This window comes from Trachypithecus francoisi, unplaced genomic scaffold (assembly GCF_009764315.1).
Source record: "Trachypithecus francoisi isolate TF-2019V2 unplaced genomic scaffold, Tfra_2.0 Lachesis_group5, whole genome shotgun sequence".
Classification (NCBI taxonomy): domain Eukaryota; kingdom Metazoa; phylum Chordata; class Mammalia; order Primates; family Cercopithecidae; genus Trachypithecus; species Trachypithecus francoisi.
In genome coordinates this window covers 28,072,613-28,098,297 of record NW_022681470.1, presented here as the reverse complement: position 1 = coordinate 28,098,297, position 25,685 = coordinate 28,072,613, and the positions used below count along the sequence as shown (strand labels likewise).

Sequence of the window (25,685 nt, the reverse complement as noted above, 5' to 3'; positions counted from 1 at the left end):
TTTTTCTCTTTAGTAATTGCTTTCTTCTCTTGCCTCATTAGGTCTATGGATAGTAAAGGTACCCGATTGTTATAAGTCTGGGAGTGTTTCATTATCTCTATGATCTTCCTATACTCTGCCCATATCTTTTAAAATAATCTCTGTATTAAAATTTCCAGGTATGCATGGTGGCATATGTCTGTAATGCCAGCAACCTGGGAGGTGGAGGAGGGAGGGTTGTTTGAACCCAAGAGTTCAAGATCTCAGATCTCAAAAAATAGTGAGGCTGGACATGATAACTCATGCCTGTAAACCAGCCCGGGCAACATAGCAAAATCCTGGCCCTATTTTTTCGAAAGAAGGAAAGAAAGAAAGAAAGAAAGAGAGAAAGAGAGAAAGAAAGGAAGGAAGGAAGGAAGGAAGGAAGGAAGGAAGGAAGGAAGGAAGGAGAGAGAGAGAGAAAGAAAGAGAAAGAAAGAGAAAAAAATAGTAACACATTGTCTCTACAAAAACCTTTAAAAAAAATTAGCCAGGCATGGTCCCAGCTACTCAGAAGGCTGAGGTGGGAGGATAGCTTGAGCCCAGGAGTTCGAGGCTGCAGTGATCTATGATTGCATCACTATGTTCCAGTTTGGGTGATGGAGCAAGACTCTGTCTCTAAGAGAAAAAAATTTTCTCAACTTAATTTGAGTGCCATTTTGTTTCTACTGAGACCTTCATGGGAATCAGACGTTCCTGCATATTTATAAACCATATATTTACTTTAGAGTAATAAACCATATTGTATTAGTCTGTTCTATTGCTGCTAATAAAGACATACCCAAGATTGGGTAATTTATAAAGGAAGGGAGTTTTTTTTTTTTTTTTAGATAGATTTAAATTCTTTTTTTTTTTTTTTTATTATACTTTAAGTTCTAGGGTACATGTGCATAACTTGTAGGTTTGTTACATATGTATACTTGTGCCATGTTGCTGTGCTGCACCCATCAACTCGTCAGCACCCATCAATTCATTTATATCAGGTATAACTCCCAATGCAATCCCTCCCCCCTCCCGCCTCCCCATGATAGGCCCCGGTGTGTGATGTTCCCAAGGAAGGGAGTTTTAACAGACTCACAGTTCCTCATGGCTGGGAAGGCCTCACAATCATGGTGGAAGGTGAAGAAGGAGCAAAGATACATCTTACATGGAGGCAGACACGAGAGAGCTTGTGCAGGGGAACTCTCATTTATAAAACCATCAGATATCATGAGACTTATTCACTACCATGAGAAGAGTATGGGGGAAGACCCGACCCCATGATTCAATTACCTCCCTCCTACAGCATGTGGGAATTATTGGAGCTACAATTCAAGATGAGATTTGGGTGGGGACACAGCTAAATCATATTATAGATATTTATTTTAGAATAATCACTGAGGTAGCAGGGTAGAAAATGCATTGGAAAGAGTGGCAAGAAAGAGGGTACTGAAAACAAAGAGGACAATACAATAATTCAGATAAGAGATGACTGGGCCTAAATTTGGCTTATAGCAGTTATGATGGAGAGCAGAGGAGGAAAGCACAAGATACTTGGAGATAGAATTAGCATGACTTGGTGCAACCCTGGTAACAATCAGGTTCATCCTCGCCAAAGACTTACTAGGTAAGGGGACATTCTGTCCTGTAGTTTATCTCTCACCAACTTCAAGAAAAGTGAAGATTTACAGATAAGTAGAAGAGAGGCAAGTAGGACAGGTGCCACCCAGGTTTTTAAATAATGTGACATGGACGCAGGCTTGGAGGAATCAGGGACAATTCGAGTTTTTAAAGGTTTCAATGTTCTGTCCCACTGGGTCAGGATGGCATTTCTGGCTCCATCCCATTTTCCAGGGCCCACAAGGCGGTACTGGTAAGGAGTACACGGCCCAAAGAAAACCTCCCAAGCTAGTCTGGGATCCTTGAGGAACAGAAGTGGGATGCTGGGCTTTGTGCCTATGCAGGCAGCGATATCATCCATGTAGGCAATGTAGTCCAATTTGTCTTTGCTGGTGTCTTTAATCACACCCCTGAGAGGAAAAAAGATGGAGTACCTTTCATTAATCACTCCTGCCCTGCATTTCTCAAGTTATCAGACCCACCCCTCCTCCCATCATTTTGTTACATTTTTTGGGGGAAATCAAACCACGTTTGGGAATGTTTTTGTATGTTAGGAAGAAAGAAATTAAAGGAGTTTATCTACAGAGGGTATCTGTGAAGCTAATTAATTTTACTAGAGATGATAAAAGGAGGCACTTGGAAGAGAAGCTTTAAATAATTTTTCAGTTCTTGGATTTGATGTGAGGACAATGTCTGATCAGTCCAAACAGAATAGCTGTTGAATGAATGAATATGACCAGAAAGCATCATATGTACCTAAATTTTTTACTGGTGTGAATTGTGAGTTGAGAGGGCCATACTTGGTATACAAGGACTGAACTTTCCACAGACATGAGCATATTATATATTAACATGAAGGCATTATTCATACCTATTTCTGTCAGTAAACTTACTTATTTACTTATTCCTGGCAGTAAACTTCCATGATGTTTTACTTTTCAGGAAGTTTACTTATTTCTGTCAGTAAACTTTTATGATGTCCCAGTGTCAATCATTCACTCATTCAGTGAATAAATAAATAAATGAACATTAAGTGTCTATCACCTTGCAGGCACCATTGTAGGTGCTGGAGATCCAACAGTGAACAAAACAAAGTCCTTGCTGTCAAAAAGCCTGCATTCTAATGGGGGAAATGAACAAATTATTAAAAAACCCCAACTAAGTAGATATGTAATATATCAGGTGGTAATAACGGGCATTCTGAGAAATAGAAAGGAGGGTAAGGGGAAAGGCAATGGTGAGACAGGGTGGGTTGCTGTCACATTTAGTGTTGTCAGAGAAGGCCTCTCTCTTAGGAGGTGACATTTGAACAGTGTGAGCCTTTTGGGTGTCTGGTGGAACATTCCAGGCCAACAGAAGAGTGAGCGTAGGAACATTCCAGGCCGACAGAAGAGTGAGTGTAAAGGTTCTGAGGGGGTTATGCTTGGCATGTTTGAGGAACAGGTAGGAGGTTGGAACGTCTGAAGCAGCACGGATGAAATGGAGAGCAGTGGGCAGTGAGGGTATATCAATATTTGGGTGTTCTGTGGGCCTCAGAGGCTGCAGGGAGGCTCCTGGGAGTGAAAAGGAAGCAACCACAGGCTTTTGAGTAGAAGGGCAATGTGACACAGCTCACTCTTGATGCTGTGACAAGCCTAGATTGTAGAACAGAGTGGAAGGAGGGAGACCAGGTAAGAGGTGGCAGCAGGTGTACTGATGAGAGATGTTGGTGGTCTGGTCTGGGGTGGTAGCAGTAGGGGTAGTGAGAAGTGTCTGAATTCTGGATTTATTTGGCAGGTAGGAGCTGACAATATTTGCTGATATGGGGTGTGAGAAAAAAAGAAGAGAAAAGGAGTATTCCAAGGTTTTTGACTGAACTTGGTTTGGACCAGCTGGAATGAGTAGCTATGAACTGGGATGGGGAAAAGTTTCCGATCAGCCCATTTACAGCACAGATGGGGGTGGAGGGGTCAAGAGTTAATTTTTAGACATATTAAATTTGAGACACCTATTAAATATCGAAGTGGAGCTATCTAGAGGGAGTGGGATTAGGAGTCTGGAGTTCTGGAGGAAGATTTGAATTAGAGACACAGTTTGGGAGCCCTGAGTATATGATGGTATTTAAAGCCTCGCGCCTGGATGAGGCCACCTGGGAGTGGGTGTAAATAGGAATGAGAAGACGCCTGAGGACTAAGTTTGGAGCTCACTAAATTTTAGGAGTGAGGAAGAGGCGATACCAGCAAATACAGAGAAAGAGCAGCCTGAGAGGTAGGAAGAAAGTGAAGACAGAATAGATTTCCTGGGCTAAGCGAAGACAGGATGGCCACCGGTAGGGGGCCAGGCTGTGTGTTCCACTGAAAAGACCTGGTGTCCCCAACTGACTTGTCTAAGGCCACATGTCTGATTGGTGGTAGAGTTAGGACTAAAAATGTATCCTTCTGATTCCTAAGGCGGAGTTATTTCCAACCTGCCGTACTGCTTCTTTAGGAATGGCTTTTATACTCTGAATACTTTTTTTTTTGTAACAGAATACACTATAAGTTTTCCCTAGAGCAAGCTACATTTCATACCTTTTAATGAGCTGTTCCTTTTCAGTAGCCTCCATCATCAAGTTCTGGGATGGAGGTATCTTACAGAGTCCTGTGGGAAAAATCACAAACAACACTGAAGTCACATGTGGCTTTTCCTTTATTGAGTTTCTCCTCCCACTCATTTCTAGCCTCCCACTGCTCTAACTTCAGAACACATGACAGTCAAAGCTCAGAATGGAATTGCAGCACAGAAAATCATTTTTTGGAGGTAAAATTCCCCTTCCAGCTCACTTAACCAGGGTACTCCACTGCCAGAACTGTGAAGAAAGGTGCTTCTGTGACCCAACTGTCAGCCTGCGCCACACTCACCAGACCCCTGCACCTGTGCCAGTTGGCCTGCACTGTCTCTCTTCATCTGCTTTCACTGTATAAATAATATAATTTATATTATATTGTATGTATACCCTCCACATTGTGTGTGTGTGTGTGTGTGTGTGTGTGTGTGTGTGAGTGTGGTGTGTTTGTGTTAAAGCTATTAGTTGGTTCGATGTAAACACTTAAAATGACCCCATTTTAGGCTAGTCACAGTGGCTTATGCCTGTAATCCCAGCATTTTGGGAGACCAAGGTAGGAGGACTGCTTGAATCCAAGAGTTCAAGACCAGCCTGGCAACATAGCAAGACACTCTTTCTACAAAAAATAAAAATTTAGCCAGGTGTGGTGGCATGGGGTTATAGTTCCAGCTACTCGGGAGGCTGAGGTGGGAGAATCCCTTGAGCCCAGGAGATGGAGGCTGCAGTGAGCCATGATCACGCCACTGCACTCCAGCCTGGGTAATGGAGCGAGGACCAGTCTCTAAAAAACAACTCACTTTATAACCCTGCCTTAGAACATTTTTATTTTTGTTACACAAGGAGCCTCAAGTGTGGAAGGGGCCTGGCAGTTTCTCAGTCAGTCTCACCCAGGCTCTGTCTGCTTTTGTTGTGAGAACCTGCTCATTCCCAATCTCCCGTCTAGGCAGTCTTAGCACTTGGACTGTGCTCTTCTTGTTTTTCTGAATTCTAAACCTTATTCTTCCTTAACAGCTTGCACCCTGATAATTCTCTGCAGTTGTCCAACTTCCCTAGAGACTAAAATCCCAGTTTGTCTTTTGGGTTCCTAGAACATCCATACTCCCTCTTATAATGTAAACTCTGTCCCCACCCCCTGCCCCTTCACTGTCCCTATCCACCTCAGGCCACTTGTGACCCTTGTTAGTCTACCCTGTTCGCCATCCCATTCTGGCCAGTCCTGCCCTTGTCAGGTGCCAAGTGCTGGGCCAGGGTGTGGGTTTACTTTCCACATGAGATAGGTCCAACTAAGCTCTGTGGACTGCCTTCCACTAGGGTCGCCTTATCCTCTAAAACACTAGCAAGATTTAATTGGTTGTTCCTAGATTGCTTTTTGGAAGTTCTCAGGAGAAGCATGCCATTACTCCTATGGTGTGAGCTAAACGAGTTTTCTTTTGTTAGCTTTATCATTCTAATAACCATTTGGGAGCTCACCATAAAATACTTTTAAAAACCAGGTAGTTAATGAAGTCTTCTGTGGTTTTAATGTAATTAGATAATGCTGTGAAAACACTTTAATTGGCCTTAAAAAACAGAAATTTGTGGTAATTTACTGGAGGGTTGTAGAATTTTTTTCTGTAATGTAAATAAAATGAGATTTTCTAACTGCCTTCTTTCCCCTCCCCTCATTCAAATAACATTTCCTTTTTTTGCCAACTTAGGAGAATGTACGGTTTTAAGTGTGACTGATATCTATTATATTTCTAGAATATAATATTTGATATAAGTCAACACTACTTAATACCATGACATATTAGCATACCATGTTGTGTGCTATTTATAAATTATTGGTGATTGTTTTTATTCATTAAGAACAGAATTCTTCTACAGCATAGCTGATTGGCCCAATTGCTATGGCTGTTTATATTTGAAAATAAGAAAACTGCAGTTCTTTAAAACTAAAATGCTTGCTAATCTAAAATTTGCCCTACTTCAGAGAGGTATGATAGCAATAGCAGTGGTCAGAGAAACCCTGTCACTTAATAAGCATTAGTTATATGTCAAGTACAGTGCTAATCGCTTTGCAGACATTATCCATTTTACAAAATTCTTGTGATAGAGGATTTACTATCCCAATTTTACAGATGAAGGGGCTGAGATTTAGAAAGGTTCTTGCAAAGCTAAATAATTTCAAAGTTGGGATTTGACCTGGGTAGCTCTGACTCCAGCATCTATGCTCTTATCGCATAATTGACAGAAAGTAGTTTCCAGTGTCTAAAATATTTTTTTATAGGCCTCTAATTTCAACTTCATTCATAGTGTATACTATTCCAATATCTTTCTTTGGAAGCAATATAAAATTATACTTTTAGTACTAAATGAAAAGATTTAGGAGTAAATAGATTAGACTAGGCTAGAATAGGATCATGAAGCCTTCAATAATTTCGGCTAATCTGAGAAATTTGATTATATTCTGTTGTCCAAATTTATCTCACCCACAGAGCCAAAATATCTTTTCCTATTAAGTGACACAGCACACCCATCATATTACAAACATATACAATTAATTGTACATTAATTTAAAAAATATTTTGTTACTTTAGTTCACATCTGTTTGATTTTAACTAAATGGCAGGGCACCAATTTTAAGATCTAAAGAGAGGGCTTTCAGTAGAGTCACGGTACCTTTGAATACTCTTGTGGCCCATCGTGCTTGGAGCTCTGTGCCTGATAAAATGGATCCTTTAAGGCTGAGAAGGCCGATGATGGCTAATGTTGCTCTCTCCAGGTTTAAGGGAAAGACGTGCTTGTATAGAAATATCTTCTTTGTACAGAGGCTTTTAAGAGGTTCTTCAAAAAAAGGAAAAGAAAACGTATATCCTGTAGTGAAGATCACCACATCAATGTTTTCTTCCACTGTCCCATCTTCAAAGACAGCAGAGGTTTCTGTAAATTCCATCACGCTGGTTTTCATAGTGATTGCCCCACAGAGGATACAGTTTGGCAGCTCATCATTCACGATGAATTTTGCTGTTTTCCTTTGACACACAGGAGAAAATTATTCACTGTAGTTATTTTTATGAGAAACTTCAGCAAATGACTTATTTAGTCAATTCAGGGAAATTACCTGCCAAGTTAAGGAAGATAATTAACCAATGTCTAATTCAAAGTCATCTACTTGACTTAGTATGTTTATAACATGGTTTGTGTTTCTGCTCTCAGTAGAAGGCATGTAGAAAATGACTAAACCTACTCTTTCTTGCTTGGGGTTTAAAACTCTATCTCTTAGAACTAATTTCTGGAGCAGTGCTTTTCTCAGAGTGTCAGCGTACAGTGTACAACAATCCATTTGATGATCAATTTTGGGTCTCACATTACTTGGGTCTCCAAGGAATGACATTATTCAGAGAGGAAATTAGCAAGGAACTCTTTAAATAAAAATTTAATACAAAATTTAGCTGGGCATGGTGTCCTGCACCTGTAGTCCCAGGTATTTGGGAGGCTGAGGGAGGAGAATCACTTGAACCTGGGGAGGGCAGAGGTTGCAGTGAGCCAAGATCACACCACTGCACTCCAGCTTGGGCAATAGAGTGAGACTCCATTAAAAAAAAATTATACTGATAAATATTTTCAGTGTGACCATCGTTCTACCTAATCACATCAAACATAATATCTTTATAAAATGTACATATCAAATCATCCTTTGCCAGTAGTTTTCCTCATAAGTTGAAAGACATTTCTTTTTTTCTTTTTTTCTTTTTTTTTTTTTTTTTTGAGACGGAGTCTCGCTCTGTCGCCCGGACTGGAGTGCAGTGGCCGGATCTCAGCTCACTGCAAGCTCCGCCTCCCGGGTTCCCGCCATTCTCCTGCCTCAGCCTCCCGAGTAGCTGGGACTACAGGCGCCCGCCACCTCGCCCGGCTAGTTTTTGTATTTTTAGTAGAGACGGGGTTTCACCGTGTTAGCCAGGATGGTCTCGATCTCCTGACCTCGTGATCCGCCCGTCTCGGCCTCCCAAAGTGCTGGGATTACAGGCTTGAGCCACCGCGCCCGGCCGAAAGACATTTCAAGGGTAAAAACACAGACAAAAAAGAAACAAAGCAAAAAACAAAAAGGTATCTTACCAAAGAAAAATATTTGGGTCAAGTGTATAATAAAAATCATATTTAATGACTTTACATGCTTTTCAAAGACTTTCTTTTACTTGCCAATGTGCAACTCTATCCAGATGTATATTAAAATATATCATTTTGGCTGAGTGGGGTGGCTCATTCCTAGAATTCCAGCACTTTGGGAGACCGAAGCAGGTAGATCACTTGAGACCAGGAGTTCAAAACCAGCCTGGCCAACAAGGCGAAACCCCATTTCTACTAAAAATACAAAAATTAGCTGGGCGAGGTGGCCTGTGCCTGTAGTCCTAGCTATTTGGGAAGCTAAGGCAGAAGAATAGCTTGAGCCCAGGAGGCAGAGATTGCAGTGAATAGAAATCGGACCATTGAACTCCAGCCTGGGTGACGGGAGTAAAACCCTGTCTCAACAGCAACAATAACAACAACAACAACAACAACACAAAAAACCCCCAACAACAATAACAACGACAAAAATATGTGATACTTGTAACAGCGGGAAATGAAAGTTTTCATCTTTTATTTTCTTCTAGCCTCATGAATCACTACTTCTGCTACCAGAGAGAGAATACACATATTTTAAGAACTGCTCTGGTACCTGTTGGATAATGTCTTAGGGAAATAGATTTAGAGTAGAATAAACAAAGGCAATATTACAATTATTGAACATTTTGCATTCTGAATAAAATATAATGAGAAATATTGATTTAATAATTTTTCTACTAAATAAAAAATGTAAGTACCCTTTGGTAATACTTAATCCATAATCCTCATGATTAAATCTCTTATTCAACTTCCTCTCTTGAATCCAGTTCAGAAAACGTGAAGGCAGAACTTGTGCAATAAAACTATAGTATCTTCTTATAGCCATCATATTAAAAGGATAGCCCCAATCTGCAGAACGCCCGAGAACCCAGGTACCAGTTCTAGTACTGAGAAGTACCTAAAAAGTAAGGCAAGAAGGATAAATAAGTGTTCATCATTTTGTAGTTTTTTTCATCAGTGTGTTTCAGATGATCTTATTCCAGTTTGGTCTTATAACAATAGAGGATTGGTGAATTTGTACATAGGTCTGCATACAATTATCTGTTCCTATTGCTGTCATTGTTCTCAAAATCACTTTACTAGATCTGTATATCTCTTAAATATTTTGCTATGTTTATAGAATTATAAATGTAGAAGTGTAATATTTGTAGACACATGTAATTGTTCTGGCAATTTTTTACATGTAAGCAAAATAGAATTTAAAGTGAAGGTATGGAAAAGCAATTTTAACTTATTTTTAAATAAAAATCTATTCTTTCCAGATCTAATCATTGTCCTTTAATTTATGCTAAAGTGCAATCGATTTCTAATTTGTGAATCTCGTCTTAGACTTTCTAAAATCATTATGTATATTTGTTGTGCAAGAGTTGCTTTTATCTTGAAACAAGGTACAAATACGACTTTTAGTAGAGAACTTAGAAACATTCAAGAAAATGACCTTTCTATTCTTACATAGGTATTTTGCCAGAATGACAAAGGGACAGTGTAAAAAAAAAAAGATAATTGACCTGGGTGAAGTAATTTGCCTATATGGTCTTGTTTCTGAAGAAGCACTTCTGAAAAATGCTTAGAGGTCTGGCATCCACACAATTCTCCTAGACCCTTCTTGGAGATGGTTCAGTTCTGTAAAGCATGGCTTTTTAAATAGTTCAGAAAGGACCATGGGTGGCTTTAAAGATTTTCAGTGTTTTTTTCTTTTTTTTCCACTTACTCTATGTCTGCATAATTTAGCAACTGGCCAATGTACTTCATAGTTTTGAATACCTCTTTCTAGCCACCATCACTAATGATGGGATTAGGGACATTAATTCAGAGATGATATACCTGAGCTGCTGTTCGACTGAGTTCCACAGCAATGTCTCCTCCAGTGTTCCCAAGACCGATCACCAAGATGCGCTTGCCCTGAAAGCCTTCTGGGATCTTGTACTCTTGACTATGCAGGATCTGACCTTTAAACTTATGAATTCCTGAGAGGAGTGAAGGATCAGAAAGTCTGAAATATCTAAAGCTATAATTTCTCACTATGCAAGGATAGGGTCTGTGGAAAAAGCTAAGTCCCACAACTATGGCAGCCCTTTGCTTATGCTGCTAGTGGCAGGAAGTAGAAAAAGCATATAACCTCCCTCTCCCCTGGGACACTGTGAGCCTAGATGTGGATTTAGTACAAACTGCCTTGTTATAAACATAGGAGATCTTGAATTCCATATGTGTGTGCCTTTTAAAGCAGTTGCTTCAGGAAATCAAACTCACAGATAATAAGAAACATATACTATGCTGAACATCCTGGGCAAAAAGTAGATTGTTTCTAGTTCATCTACAATAAGTATTATATCCAACTGTGGCTTCTCCCAGGACCACTACACTTGTATCTAAATACCTACCTGACGTCTTCTTTTGGATACTGAATAAAGATCTTGAACAAACAAAAACAGTAAGTTGTTGACCGTTGCTATGCTAGTCCCAGGCTTCTGAGAACTTTATACATATTAACAAATTTACTTATTTATTTGCTGAGAAAGAATTTAGCTCTGTTACCCAGGCTGGAGTGCAGTGGCACCATCAGAGCTCACTGTAATTGCCTCCCAGGCTCAAGTGATCCTTTCGCCTCAGCCCTGCGAGTAGCTGGGACTACATGTGCATGCCACCATGCCTGGCTAATTTTTTGTATTTTTAGTAGAGACAGGGTTTCACCATATTGCCCAGGCTGGTCTTGAACTCTTGAATTTAAAAGATCTGCCTGCCTCGGCCTCCCAAAGTGCTGGGATTACAGGCATGAGCCACTACACCTGGTCTGTATTAGCAAATTTAAACCTCACAGCAATCCCATAGTATTATTCAATTTTGTCAAAGCTGAGATTGAGACAAAAAAAAATCCCTGAGCAAATGGCTTAACGCCCTGTTTGTTTTTGTTTTGCACTGCTGAGATTGCAGTGCAAAAAAAAAAAACCCAAAAACCAACCAGCCAACCAACTGCACAAAACAGGGAGGTTCAGCAACTTGCCCAAGACCATACAGTAGATAGCAAAGCCCGTATGGGAACTCAAGATGGCTGACTCTGGAGCTCAGCTGTCAGGCATGATGCTATATACTGCCTCCCAGAAGAGAAGGCATTATGATGGCTCCAGTAGGACGTCCAGCCTGGACTGAGCCAGTGAAGGCATTTGAAGGAGATTTTCTCTTGTTTTTTCTTTTCTTTTTTTTCGAGACGGAGTTTCGCTCTGTCGCCCAGGCTGGAGTGCAGTGGCCGGATCTCAGCTCACTGCAAGCTCCGCCTCCCGGGTTTACGCCATTCTCCTGCCTCAGCCTCCCGAGTAGCTGGGACTACAGGCGCCCGCCACCTCGCCCGGCTAGTTTTTTGTATTTTTTAGTAGAGACGGGGTTTCACCGTGTTAGCCAGGATGGTCTCGATCTCCTGACCTCGTGATCCACCCGTCTCGGCCTCCCAAAGTGCTGGGATTACAGGCTTGAGCCACCGCGCCCGGCCGAGATTTTCTTAAAGTGAGAATTTGTTAAAGAATGATTAGAAATTGGAAAAGGGGAGCATGAAGAATTTTCCAAGAAGTGGGAACAGAATATGCATCAAATGCATTGGAGAGTGGGACATTCAGCCACTTATGAGGTTTTGCTGGAGGGAATTTACTAGAGGGCTCAACTTTGCTCATGGATTTTATATCTTTCATATTGCCTAACACAACGACTTGCAAATGACAGATTCTCTGTAATTACATACTGAAGAAGAAAAAATAGAGAATGTGTAGGTAGTTCTGAGTCACTGATTATGTCAATGCAGTGCCAAAAAATGAAAAAGAAATATATTTGATAAATTAAAACTACTACTTCAGGAAAACAGCAAAAGTCAGTTTATATTGGAAATAAAAGAAACTTTATCTGAGGAATGCAAGTCCCCTTTAAGTTATCAGGCCAGAGAGCCATTGAAATTTGACAGCAATCACATGTCACTCCCCATCTTGAGTTAAGTAATCATCTCTTGAAGACACTTGCTATTTGGGCTCTAGACTTACTGACATTAAGTAGCCATAAATTAACCTGACAATGCTATACGCTGGATGTCATAACTCATAGCCTATAGTTCAAAAATGTACAGCCAATGACTAATCAATGCTATTTCTGTAAATTGATGAGAATTCCTGTCAAACAACTTTGTATCTGCGCACTCCTAGTTCCCTGTTCCCTTTAGAAACCTGCTTGTAACAAAGGCTGAACAGAGCACTTCCCAAGGCAACTTGGAAATGTTTCCCAAGCAGCGATCCTCAAGGAAACTCTTTAAAATTGTATTTTGACTCAAGTAAACTCTTCAAAATCACATGTGCCTCAGCTTCTTCCATTAGGTTGACAATATAGATTTTTAAAAAGGGTATGTATGTGTTGCAATGTCAACTTTCAAATAGTTGTGGTGACATGTTATAGACAAAGCTTGCGATTTCTATGGATTTTTTTCAATAGCGTAGAAATAGTCCTGATACTTTCAATGCAGAGAAGAGTTAATGTCCCCAAGGAAAACATTCATTTCAACAGGGGTCCTAAAGCTATTTGTGAAAGAGACTGTGGTGGTTAGTTAAAAGCAGAAATGGAATCTTAAAAAGTTATAGTCCTGTAATCTCAGTATTTGGAAGGCCAAAAGCAGGTGGATCCCTTGAGTCTAGGAGTTTGAAACCAGCCTGGGCAACATGGCAAGACCCCGTCTCTGCAAAAAATACAAAAATGAGCTGGGTGTGGTGGCATACGCCTGTAGTTCCAACTATTCTGGAAGCTGAGGCAGGAAGATTGCTTCAGCCCAGGAGGTTGAGGCTGCGTGAGCCGAGATGAGACCCTATCTCAAAAAAAAAAAAAAAGATAGTCTGTGTGGAACTGAATTTAGCATGGAATACAGGGTAAACAATCCCAAACCTGAAAAGAATAAATTCCGAAAGTGTCCATGTCAATAGTTAGGCACTTATAGCACATTTTCCCATAGAAAATGTTATAAGAGGTGTTTTTATATTCCTTTAGTACTGTACAGTTGTGTGGTTAGTCCCCAGATCAGTAGCAAGCCTGAAGCCAACCACCATTTATAGTAGTGTTTCCTTGCAAAATAATATATTGAATTTTCACTTGATTCCTTTTTTGAATAGGATATTTTTTCAATTTGTGATTACATTTATAAGATGTATTTTCATTCATTTTGCCAATGTTTGCCTATTTTATTCTTCACAGTTTTCCTTCCTTAAAAGTTCTTTTAATTCCTTGAAGAAATTTCAAAAACTCACCTATTCAATTGCCGTTAGGGCCACTAATATGTAACAAAGAGTAGCTTTATTACATTTTAGTAATCCTCAATTGATTAATTTTATTTCCCTCAACTGAATTTGAATAGCTTTTGACTTCTCAAATAATTAGTTTTGACCTCAAATGATGGCAATTTGACAGTCATGAGTCTATTAAAAAGAATATGCTGTCACAGTGAAAAGCATTTCCAAATGGAAGGTTCTAAAACTCCTTTTTGTGGATAGCCCTGGTTTAAGAGTTGTATGATTATTTATTTATTTGTTCATTTACTTTTGGGACAGAGTCTCACTCTGTGGCCCAGCCTGAAGTGCAGTGGCATGATCTTTGCTCACTGCAACCGCCACCCACCCCAGGTTCACGTAATTCTCGTGCCTCAGCCTCCTGAGTAGCTGGGATTACTGGTGTGAGCCACCATGCCCAGATAATTTTTGTATTTTTAGTAAAGACAGGGTTTCAGCATGATGCCCAGGCTGGTCTCCAACTCCTAGCCTCAAGTGATCTCCCTGCCTCGGCCTCCCAAAGTGCTGGGATTACAGGCATGAACCACTATGCCCGGCCGAAGAATTGTACGATTATTGTGTTGACTGTTTTGAAGGGTGAATATATTGCTTTTTTTTTCCTTTTTAAATTTTTATTTGTCCAAGAACCTCCAACTCTAGAGAAAGTTGAGTATATTGCTTTACATGTTTAATTTCTGGTTTGTTTCTTTAAAAAAATATATATACTCTCATTTCCTGTAAGTTCTATTACAGGCCAGTCCTGATTCAAATTACCTGTAATTTAATCCCTAAAATCAAAGCTTCTTCTTTTTCATGACAGACCTGGTTGTTTTGAGCCTTATGTGATCACTGAATTTGAATTAGACACACATTAGAAAGCTCAAACAATACTAATAACATTTATGTTAATAAATAAGTAAGACCTGACACCACCTACATAGTGCCTTATACACCTTGTAAAGTAATTTTGCACATATCAATTTTCAGAGTGAATATAAAGCTATCTATAATCATGGGGAGGTATTTCCAACTGCAAATCAATAAGTTTACTTCTAGAAGAACTCAGAAGCATAGGCATGGTCTCAGGTAGAAATGACTCACCAGGAAAGGCTTCCAAAGGTAAATGGGGATTCAGGAAATGTCCAGTGCACACCATAACAGCATCAAAGACAGCTCTATTTTGCTTGCCCTCTGTCTCTGTGACCACATCCCACTGACCAGTTTCAGAGAAATCTGGACGCTTTGTTATGCTGCACACAGTGGTCTAAAAGTGAAAGACAAACACTCACTTCTCACCAACACCCTTGGACCTCATGCAATGACTGGTGTGGTAACCATGTCTGTTACTTTCAGTAGGCCAAGTCCCATGACAGGAGGTCTATTAATATTGATTTATCATCTTCCTGAGAAGTTAAGTAACTTATGCAAACTCACAAAGGTGGCAATATAGACTTTGACTTGAGACATTTGAATCTTTCAGAGGAAGGAAGAAACAGTCATGTTTTATTCCTGGTGAGAAAGAGATGAGTTACAATGCCTGGTGCTTTGGGATATTTAGGAAAATTAGTTTTGTCTAATTATAATTTCTGTGGTTCAGATGTCTAGATTTTTTTTTTTTTCCCAATGGGCTTCATGAACAAAATTCTTTTTTTCTCTCTTAAAAAAAGTCAAAATTTCATCCTGAATGAGAGTTTGGCATTTAGAGGATGAATCAGCAAATTCAGTATTTTATTTTATTTTATTTCATTTTTGAGATGGAGTCTCACTCTGTGGCCCCCGCTAGAGTGCAGTGGCATGATCTTGGCTCACTGCAACCTCTGCCTCCCAGATTCAAGCAATTCTCATGCTTCAGCCTCCTGAGAAGCTGGGATCACAGGTGCACACCACCACACCCAGCTAATTTTTGTACTTTTAGCAGAGACGGAGTTTCACCATGTTGGCCAGACTTGTCTCGAACTCCTGACACAAGCGATCTGCCTGCCTTGGCCTCCCAAAGTGTTACGATTACAGGTGTGAGCCACTGCACCTGTCCCCAGTTCAGTATTTTAATGATTTATTTGAGTAAAACTTGAGTAGCAGCAGAAGAGAGGAGTCCTTATTTTCTTCCTATTTATTTAGAGATAAAATCAATAAAAAGTTTACTTTAAACATCCAATTTTCATTAGATTGCTGAATAGGCCAGCCCCCTTCTATTCATCTTCCATAACCCAAAGTATCTTACCTTAAACTGAATGTATTTCAGGAGGTCAAAGTGCTCAGCAAATTCTTGGAGATAGTCCCAAAATTTTTCATGGTTCATGAAATTAGGATAATCTTCGTGGAAAGGGAAGTCACTGTAACATGACATTTCCTTAGAGACATTTGTCACTAATGACTTATAGACCCTGGTCATCCCATCTTTGGAAGATTCCTGTGGTGAAGGCATAGTTAGCTTGTTGGGATAATGGAGATAGGAGGAAGAGAACAGAGATCATGGTGGCTCATGCTAGCCTCACTGAGAGGGCAGTCATAGCAATTAATGTCCCATTTGTAATTTTATTTATTTTTATTGATTGATTGATTGAGATGAAGTCTCACTCTATCGCCCAGGCTGGAGTGCAGTGGTGCGATTTTGACTCACTGCAACCTCCGCCTCCTGGGTTCAAGCAATTCTCATGCCTCAGCCTCCCAAATAGTTGGGATTACATGTGTGCACCACCATGCCTATCTAATTTTTGTATTTTTAGTAGAGACAAGATTTCACCATGTTGGCCAGGCTGGTGTCTAACTCCTGGCCTCAAGTGATCCACCCGCCTTGGCCTCCTAAAATGCCTGTATTACAGGCATGAGTCACTGTACTGAGCCACTATTTGTAATTTTAAAGAGTTCCAGGAAACCCAGCATTAGGTCTCCATACTATAATTATCAGAAATCGTTGGTGGGATTGTATAATTAAATTCAATATATTTTTCAAACCACAAAGAAGCTAACCAAATTAAATAGGGCTCTCCAAGACTAACATTGTCCTTAAACAATTCCATGAATGCAGGGCTCATTACCTGTCTTGTTTATCTTTTCCTTCTTCCACTGGCATGGCTACTCTCTACACTCATGCCCTGGGCATCTTCCTTTTTGGCTTTCCTCAGGGAATACCTTACTAATTTCTCTCATTATTGTCTCCCAATATACATTCCCAGTCTACCTCCCTCTATTGGCTCCTTCTCATCAGCACAAAATACTCTAATTTTAAAAACAAACAAAACATCCTCTCAACCTATGTCCCCTTCAGCCCTGTCTCTCTCCATCCTATCTCAATCTTCATAGAAGAACCATTTACTGTAGCCTCGGTTTTCTCATGAAATCCTCAACTTGTCTTGATTCAATCTCCATCACTCAAAAACAAAACAACAAAACAAATAGGTCTATATTAAAGACACCAATGAACTTCTTGTGGCTGAAGCTAATCTCTGTTTCTCCCTTAAGCCTCTTTCTTAGCTGTCACTTTCTCTAAGAAGTCATCCATGACCCAACAGAGCTGCATAAGGTAGCTGATGTGGCCCTGCTGCATCCTGTACTTCTACCATGAACCTGAAGACACTGTGTTGTAATTCCCTATTTACTGTTTCTGTTTCTCACCAGACTGCAAGGAGAACAGAGTCCCTGTCTATCTTATTCATTATTGTGTCCTCGCAGAAGGACATGGTACTTGTTGAATGAGTGAAAATTAATATTATGATAACATTTTTGAAAAAAAAAATAGTACAGCTGGCTCTCTGTATCTGTAGGTTCTAGATCCATGGATTCAATCAACGAAGGATGGAAAATATTTGGGAAAAATAAAGGATGCTTCCATATGTATTGAACATGTACATATTTCTTTCCTTGTTAGTATTCCATGAACATTACAGTGTCACAGCTATTTATATAACATTTATATTGTATTTTTTTGTTTGTTTGTTTTTTTTTTTTTTTTGAGATGGAGTCTCGCTTTGTCGCCCAAGCTGGAGTGCAGTGGCCGGATCTCAGCTCACTGCAAGCTCCACCTCCCGGGTTCCCGCCATTCTCCTGCCTCAGCCTCCCGAGTAGCTGGGACTACAGGCGCCCGCCACCTCGCTCGGCTAGTTTTTTGTAGTTTTTAGCAGACACGGGGTTTCACCATGTTAGCCAGGATGGTCTCGATCTCCTGACCTCGTGATCTGCCCGTCTCGGCCTCCCAAAGTGCTGGGATTACAGGCTTGAGCCACCGCGCCCGGCCAACATTTATATTGTATTAGGCATTATAAGTAACCTAGAGAACATTTAAAATATTCAGGAGAATGTGTGTAGGCTACATGCAAATATTATGCCATTTTCTATCAGGAACTTGAGCATTTGTGAATTCTGGTATCCACGGCAAAACCAAAGGGATACCTAAACCCCCACGGACACCAAGAGACAACTGTATATTTATGACTGAGAAATTACATTGAAATTTTAATAGTACTAATTTGCGAGTATTGTTACTTACTTAATTTATATTTTTCCTTTTTTCCCTATTTGTTTAACTCAAGATTGTTTTCTAAAATTAATCTGTAATACTTTAGAACAGCAGGAGTAAACCAAACCAACTGTGGGGCCAAATAGCAGAAGCTACATAAACCAGACCCAATATTTTCCTTCCACATTAACATTTGGTGGCTTGATGAGGTTAACAATATACCAAAGTTTTTCTTTCTCCTAGTATACTATAATCCTAGGGTTATGACTACTCCTGCTTATATGTAGTTGCTTATTCTGTTTTATTCATCATCCATCAAAGATCTATTAATAGCAAACAACATGTCTTCTATGAAGGCTTCTCTCATTCATGCCTGTTGAATGAATGTCACTATTCTTTTCCCCTATAGCATTTAGTACTTGGGCCTGCCTAACTTCCATCTTATTTTTTGTTTGTTTGTTTTTAATTTTATTTTTTGTAGAGACAGGGTCTCGCTATGCTGCCCATGCTGGTCTCGAGCTCCTGGCCTCAAGTGATCCTCCCACCTCAGCCTCCCAAAGTGCTGGGATTACAGGCATAAACCTTCTGATACCTTCTTATACTTCACCACTGGGGCAGATCCCTCAGTGCCTACTGGATACTCTGCTACTTCCAGTAACCAGCACCAATCCTGACCAGAGGCAGGTGGTATTTAACCACTTGCATCCCCACTGTCTGATGCTCAAGTCACCTAATAGGTGACCTAAGTGTAGCCTCCGAGGCTAAATATTCCACTTCTAAGAAGGATTGGTTAGTGCCTGAGTTCTTTCTATTCTGAAAATGTGACAGCGAACCCTCCCCCTCCCACAAGGCCTTCCAAGGTCTGGGGCCCTGCCTCACTCTTGCCAGTTCGGTTCCTAAAGACCTGAACAATGTCTGGGGGTTGTGGTTCCACTCCCTGTTGCCAACTTCCATTCTCCCTAGAGTGTAATCTTTTTTATGTTCACCAGTGCTATTCAGTTTGCCTGATGTTACACTCTGCAGCTTTGTCTTAGAAAGTCTGGCCGGGCGCGGTGGCTCAAGCCTGTAATCCCAGCACTTTGGGAGGCCGAGACGGGTGGATCACGAGGTCAGGAGATCGAGACCATCCTGGCTAACACGGTGAAACCCCGTCTCTACTAAAAAATACAAAAAACTAGCCGGGCGAGGTGGCGGGCGCCTGTAGTCCCAGCTGCTCGGGAGGCTGAGGCAGGAGAATGGCGTAAACCCAGGAGGCGGAGCTTGCAGTGAGCTGAGATCCGGCCACTGCACTCCAGCCTGGGCGGCAGAGCGAGACTCCCTCTCAAAAAAAAAAAAAAAAAAAAAAAAAAGAAAGTCTACAGTCCAGAAATCATCACAAATGTCCAATACTATGCTTATCTGTCAGACTTAACTCTTTTTTTCTCTCTCTTCCAACTGTCCCTGACCCAAGTCTGCACATTCTCAAGATTCCTCACCAATCAGACTGCATCCTGCCTAGTGTTTAACACTGCATTATGCACATGTTTGTGCTGTTGTAGGAAGCCGCTCCCTTACTTGATCACCAAGACAGGCTAAAGCCACCATGTCTGAGCAGAGACAAAGCAAATGGCCAGATCATGACTGATAGAGATAAGAGGATGTGAACCACGTACAGTAAACTTCCATAATCCCCCAATGTCATCACTTCTCTCAAAGCAGGTGGGCTCCAGGTCCTCATCCACACAGCATTTGATGGAAGAGATGCCACTCACACCAGCTCCAATCACTGCAACTTTCTTGGCCATGGTATGCTCTGTTAGAGGAAAGTCAAGCAGAACTTCTTTATTTAACAAGTTTGGAAGGGAGCCCTTGTCACAAGACTCAACTTTTATAGTGATATATATGCATTTTTTTTTCATCTTTGAGTGGGGGCAGAATCACATGCTGCTTAAAAATGCAGGTTCTGAAATCAGATTGTTTTGGTTTAAGTCTTGGCTTCACTACTTATTAACTGTGTGATCTTAGGCTAACTATCCTGTCTATGCCTCAGTTTTCTCATCTGTAAAATGTGAATGGTAATAATAGTGATACCAACAGGAGGCAAGGAAATACTGAGTAGAAGAGAACAGTTCCCTGGCAAAGGCCCCACTCTCAAGCCTGGAAACCTATAGCCCTAAATGGGAACAAGCATTCCTGTTTTTGCACCCCAGTGTTGCCTTTTCCAAGACCAGTCTGGCCCACCGTGCCCCTATTCCATGCCCATATAAACCCTGAGCTCCACTGGCAGAGCAGAGCAGCATGGCAGAGAAGGAGAGAAGAGAAGGAGTGTTTGAATGTCAAGAGGAGTTCAACTGGGGATGGTTGGAGAGGAGATTGGCCCAGGATGGCTAAACTCCAGGGGAAGATCATCTTCCCACTCCATCCCCTTTCCAGTTCCCCAACAAGCCCGCTGAGAGCCACCTCCACCACTCAATAAAATACCCGCATTCACCACCCTTCAAGTTCATGTGACCTGATTCTTCCTGGACTTTGGACAAGGACCTGGGTACCAAGAGGGTAGGGTGTAAAAGAGTGTCACCTGAATCTCCACTGAACTGGTCATACTTAGCTGTCTGTAAATGGCAACTGCTAAAAGAGCATTAATTTTAACATACCTCTAGATCCTACTGTGGGGCTGGAGCCCAAAAGCACTAGCCCTGGCTCCTGCACCTGCCCATCTGCATGTTCCCCTTCCCATAAGGGGTTTGAACATGCAAACAAGCCACACTGCTGTAGCAAGTTCTGCAAGGGGTCAGGAAAAGTTTCCTTACTGTTTGAATAGTAATAATAATAATAATGACTTTAAAGCGTTGTTATGAAGATTAAATGACTGATAAATGTTGGAATGGTTTTAGAAGTGTGCCTGCTACATAGTAAATGCTCCACTAAATTTAGCTTTTATAGGTTGAGCAGCCCAAACCCCCAAATCCAAAATTTGAAATATTCCAAAATCCAAAACTTTTTGAATACTGACATGAAACTCAAAAGAAATGCTCACTAGAGTATTTCAGATTTTAGATTTGGGATGTTCAACCAGTAAGTACAATAAAAATATTCCAAAATCTGAAAAGACTTGAAATCAGAAACATTTATTTTTTATTTATTTTAATTAATTTTTTTTTTATAGAAATGGGGTCTACCATATTGCCCAGGCTGGTCTTGAACTCCTGGGCTCAGGTGATCCTCCTGCCTTGGCCTCCCAAAGTGCTAGTATTACAGGAGTGAGCCACCATGTTCATCCTACTGAAACAGTTCTCACCCCAAGTGTTATTATTATTATTTTTTTGAGACAGAGTCTTGCTCTGTCACCCAGGCTGGAGTTCAGTGGTGCAATCTCAGCTCACTGCAACCTCCACCTCCTAGGTTCAAATGATTCTTGTGCCTCAGCCTCCTGAGTAGCTGGGATTATAGGTGCCTGTCACCACGCCCAGCTAATTTTTGTATTTTTAGTAGACATGGCGTTTCACCATGTTGGCCAGGCTGGTCTTGAACTCCTGACCTCAAGTGATCTGCTGGCCTCAGCCTTCCAAAGTGCTGGGATTATAGAGGTAAGCCACCAGGCCCAGCCTGGTCCCAAGTATTTTGGCTAAGGAGTACTCAATCTGTAGTATTTTAGAGTGTAGACAGTACCTCGACCCCATTGGGATGCTAGAATTTCTCAGTATTAGAGGGGCTCTTTGCTATCACTTTGTGTCTCTGAATCCCAGGAATTTCAGTCAGTAGAAATGTTGGTTTTGATTCAAAGCATTTAGAGTCTTGAAGAATAGCTGGTCACGGCCATGCCTTGCCATAAAACAAGGATATTACATGGGTTGCAGGGAGGTTCTTAACCTTGCAAAGAGTCAAGACTGACCATAATAGAAAACAAAGTCCCCAAGGAATGTCATAAGGGATATTCTGGAGCCCAAGACGATGTCAGCTAGAAATGGGGATGCTCATGCTTGTCAGCGGCAACTGGAGGAAGTGTACACATACACATACATGGGGATATAGGACCAGTTTTTACCAGTTTTTCTGGATTTTATCATTTAGGCTTCTGCACATCTCACATTGCTTTTGCCTCAATCAAATGGGCTGAGTTAATTCTAGCAAATCGAGTTTATGTCACACTGAGGCCCTTAATATCTCATGTAGACTTAGTTGCAAGCGCTGCTTTTCCCTGCAACCCCCTTGGCCAATTCAGAAGACACACAAACAATAGCTGAGACCTCAAAGTATTCTGTTGTTTTATGAAACATATATAACTCATTTCACCTTGCCTTTGAAGATACAGTATTTTTTGAGGAGAGATCTAGCTGTATAACCCCTGTGTGATTTTTGTAGCCTCATGTCACTTATCACAGTGGTATTTGCCTTGGGGAAACAAGAGAGCATATATTTTTTGAGCTATTAGGGCCAGTAAATGGGAAATTAGCATAATCATTTGAAACAACTTAAGGCTACACTGCTAATAAGAGGCGGAGTTGGCACTGAGTATGGATTTCAGGATCTGAAACCAAGATGTGAACATGCTGTTGGTCTGAGAACCTGAGGTATCCTGTGGTTCCCCTCACCTTCATACGGTACTTGGTTGCTCAAAGGTTGCTTATATTTATTAATTATTCGAGATGGAGTCTCACTCTGTCTTCCAGGCTAGAGTGCAGTGGCGCAATTTCAGCTCACTGCAACCTCCGCTTCCTGCATTCAAGTGATTCTCCTGCCTCTTCATCTTTGCTCAGGTTTGCTGCTGCACCTTTGGGATGGGCTTGGAGGAGTTTTTCTCTATGGCTTTGTAGCTTGCTTCTTAATCAGATCAGAAGGCACAGAGTCAAAGTGAATTTACTGACTGCAGGGAGTAAAGAAAGACTCCTGAGTCCTCCAGGAACCCTCAGACTTACCTGACTCTAAGGCAGACACATGAACTTGCAATGAGGATCAGAAGAATTTCCTAGGGCCTTCAATTTCCGACTGTATTTGCTGCCTTGCCCTTTGCAAGGCTGAGACTGCCATACCCGGCTTCATTATCTATTACAAAAGGTATAATTTCTCCTCTTAGACTTCTTATTTGGGAATCCCGTTTAGTTGAGAGAGCTATATGGAATGCAATGAAAATGGATTTTGGAGGCAGCAGAGTTGGGTTCGAACTTTCTCTGCTACCAACTGGCCATATGACCCTGGGCAACCTACTGGAGCAACCTTAGATATATTCTTTGTAAAATAAGAAAAATACCTATGTTGAAGGATTGTTTGCATTTTAAAAAACATGATATTACTTACACAAAAAAAGTGCCTTACACAAAATATTTACTCAGTGTTCATTCTCTACCTCCCTACTTGTCTCCTTTCTTCCTTTTCTTCTCCTTGGCAAAGACAGTTCACACAGATAAAATGTATCAACAAGTTTGGAAAGGAGTAGGCAGACATACCTGTGTTTTCCTTTGAGTTGAGGAGTAGGAGGTTTAGACAGCTTCTAACCAGAAATAAATGGCCTCCACCAATAAGAATACTTGAATTTCCAGGCCACTAGGTAGAGGCCTGGGGCTGGCAGATCTTTGCTGTGCTCTCTCTCTGCAATAATAACATAAAAAGAAATGGCTGCTAACTAAATTGCCAAAGTGAAAAATATACTGGCATGAATAGACTGGCAGCAAATTAATTCATTCAACAAATATCCCTGGGTACCTCTAAGTGCAGGTACTAAGCCAAGTGTAGGGCCCTGAAGATAATGAAGACGCTGCAACTAAGAAATAGTAGTAAAGTCTTAGAATTAAAAAAAAAAAGTGACTGCTCTTAAGATGTTGTATATGGAGACACTGACGCTACCTTGTTCTAAGTCCTATGGTAGCAGCACGCTCTAGGCATGAATGCTTGCACTCTCCTGGCCTGTTTATCCCTGCCTAGAGACCTAGTTAGTGACAGAGTGGGTTGTGGGTTAAAAAGGTGCTGGGCAAGAGCACTTTAAGGACTGACTTAGAGACTCTACAGGCAGTAGAAACAACTTGGAAATTTGCACTTTTTAAAATTAATCCATATTTACAGACTATACATTTCTGAATGGGAGCAACCATTTTAAATTTTGCCTCGAGTCAGTAGATGAAGGTAGTGAGTGAAGTGGAAATTGAGAGATATGAGTTCTAGTTCTGCTTCTGCCTCGAAGCAGCTTGTAACCCTGGACAAAATTCTCGATTTCTCTGAGCCAGTGCTTCCACATTTGTAAAACAGAGGGTTCAAGTGGCTCTCTCTTTGTTTCCTTCTAGCTTGAAAGGACTGTTCTTATGTCTCAAAACCAAGTAATTGGTGAAAAAAAAAAAAGATATGAATTCAAAGGTAGGAGAGAACACTGCAGGCTTGAAGGATTGGGAGAATATGTGTGTGCAAACTCTGTAAACTATAAAGTGGACTTCATAAGGTACTTGGTTGCTCAAAGGTTGCTTACATTTATTTATTTGAGATGGAGTCTCACTCTGTCTTCCAGGCTGGACTGCCGTGGCACAATTTTGGCTCACTACAACCTCCGCCTCCTAGGTTCAAGTGATTCTCCTGCCTCAGCCTCCTGAGTAGCTGAGACTACAGGCATGCAGCACCATGCCTGACTAATCTTTGTATTTTTAGTAGAGACGGGGTTTCACCATGTTGGTCAGGCTGGTCTCAAACTCCTGATCTCAAGTGATCTGCCCGCCTTGGCTTCCCAAAGTGCTGGGATTACAGGTGTGAGCCACCGTGCCGGCCATAGGCTGCTTATATTTAGTCCGTTGGCAGACAGGAGCCCTGACCTATTGAACTAGACCTTTGTACAACCGGAAAACCCCAACCCACACCTGACTGACCAGGAAATGCAGGAATCCTTTATGAGACACGGAAAGACTTGGGTGATTTGCAAATCATGTAATCAATTATGATTTCTTTGAATTTGGAATTTGATCATTTTATGTTTCTTATCATCCTACCATGCTCTTACTTTGTTACAGTATTTTTTTTCACACCATCTGTGGGGTATTTTGTTTCCCAATGGCTGGCATTTCCATCTCATTCATAAGATGAAATCAGAGGTGAGCCTGGAGTCACTGGAAGACTCATGATTCTGTTTATCTCATTGACACCTTCCTTTTAGATGGTTCTAACAACATAACTTTGTTTCCTTACAACTTCCCTTTGCTTCCTGACTTTCTCCTTAATTCTCTTGCTTTAGCCCTAATCAAGAGACCCCAAAAGAAAATAATCACATTCATTCTTAAGGAACACACTCAAAGAAGAACACTCATCTTTTGTGAAAGCAGTTTCTGGATCATTTCCCCGTTAAAAAAAAAAAATCAGGACACTTACCTTGGTTAGCATAGAGCAGATTCTTTGACTTAAATTATTTCTCAAAGTCAAATAGGCAAGGAAAGTGTTTGTCTTTTTTTTTTTTTAAAAAAAGCTCAAAACCCAAATTCTTTTTTCTAAAAGAAAAATAAACGGAAAGATGACTTTTGTAAAAGTACCCTCAGTTTAAAACAAAAGCCATTTGTCTTTTCTGCTTTGCTGGTGACAGCAGAAAGTATATGGACCAAGGAAAAAAAGTTGTGTAGGAGACAAGCGTAATACTTCCGTGATCTTAAGG

General features: G+C 40.9%; 1 protein-coding gene across 4 annotated transcripts; it reads right to left on the bottom strand.

Moving 5' to 3' along the window:
- Positions 1–1,360: 1,360 nt before the first annotated feature.
- Positions 1,361–25,685, bottom strand: FMO4 (flavin containing dimethylaniline monoxygenase 4). Of its 4 annotated transcripts, XM_033196936.1 has the most exons (10): positions 25,409–25,685; positions 23,512–23,653; positions 19,741–19,880; positions 15,854–16,042; positions 14,734–14,896; positions 10,172–10,314; positions 9,046–9,245; positions 6,863–7,215; positions 4,167–4,236; positions 1,361–2,027 (listed from the first exon to the last, which is right to left on the bottom strand). In XM_033196936.1, exons 3-10 carry the CDS (start codon positions 19,870–19,872, stop codon positions 1,601–1,603), a joined length of 1,677 nt encoding a protein of 558 aa, XP_033052827.1. In that variant the 5' UTR covers positions 19,873–19,880; positions 23,512–23,653; positions 25,409–25,685; the 3' UTR covers positions 1,361–1,600. The 4 variants fall into 4 exon arrangements, with proteins under 4 accessions (XP_033052827.1, XP_033052830.1, XP_033052828.1 ...); XM_033196939.1 differs by lacking the exon at positions 15,854–16,042 and having other exon boundaries at positions 1,363–2,027; XM_033196937.1 differs by lacking the exons at positions 23,512–23,653; positions 25,409–25,685 and adding an exon at positions 22,984–23,116 and having other exon boundaries at positions 1,363–2,027.

Excerpts from the sequence above, each read along its gene's own strand:
- FMO4 (XM_033196936.1), bottom strand. The coding sequence starts at position 19,872 with ATGGCCAAGAAAGTTGCAGTGATTGGAGCTGGTGTGAGTGGCATCTCT. Across the intron at positions 10,315-14,733 it reads ACCTTTGGAAGCCTTTCCTG|GAATTCATAAGTTTAAAGGT; the intron begins GTGAGTCATTTC and ends CACTCCTCTCAG. Across the intron at positions 2,028-4,166 it reads AAGGAACAGCTCATTAAAAG|GGGTGTGATTAAAGACACCA; the intron begins GTATGAAATGTA and ends TTTTCCTCTCAG.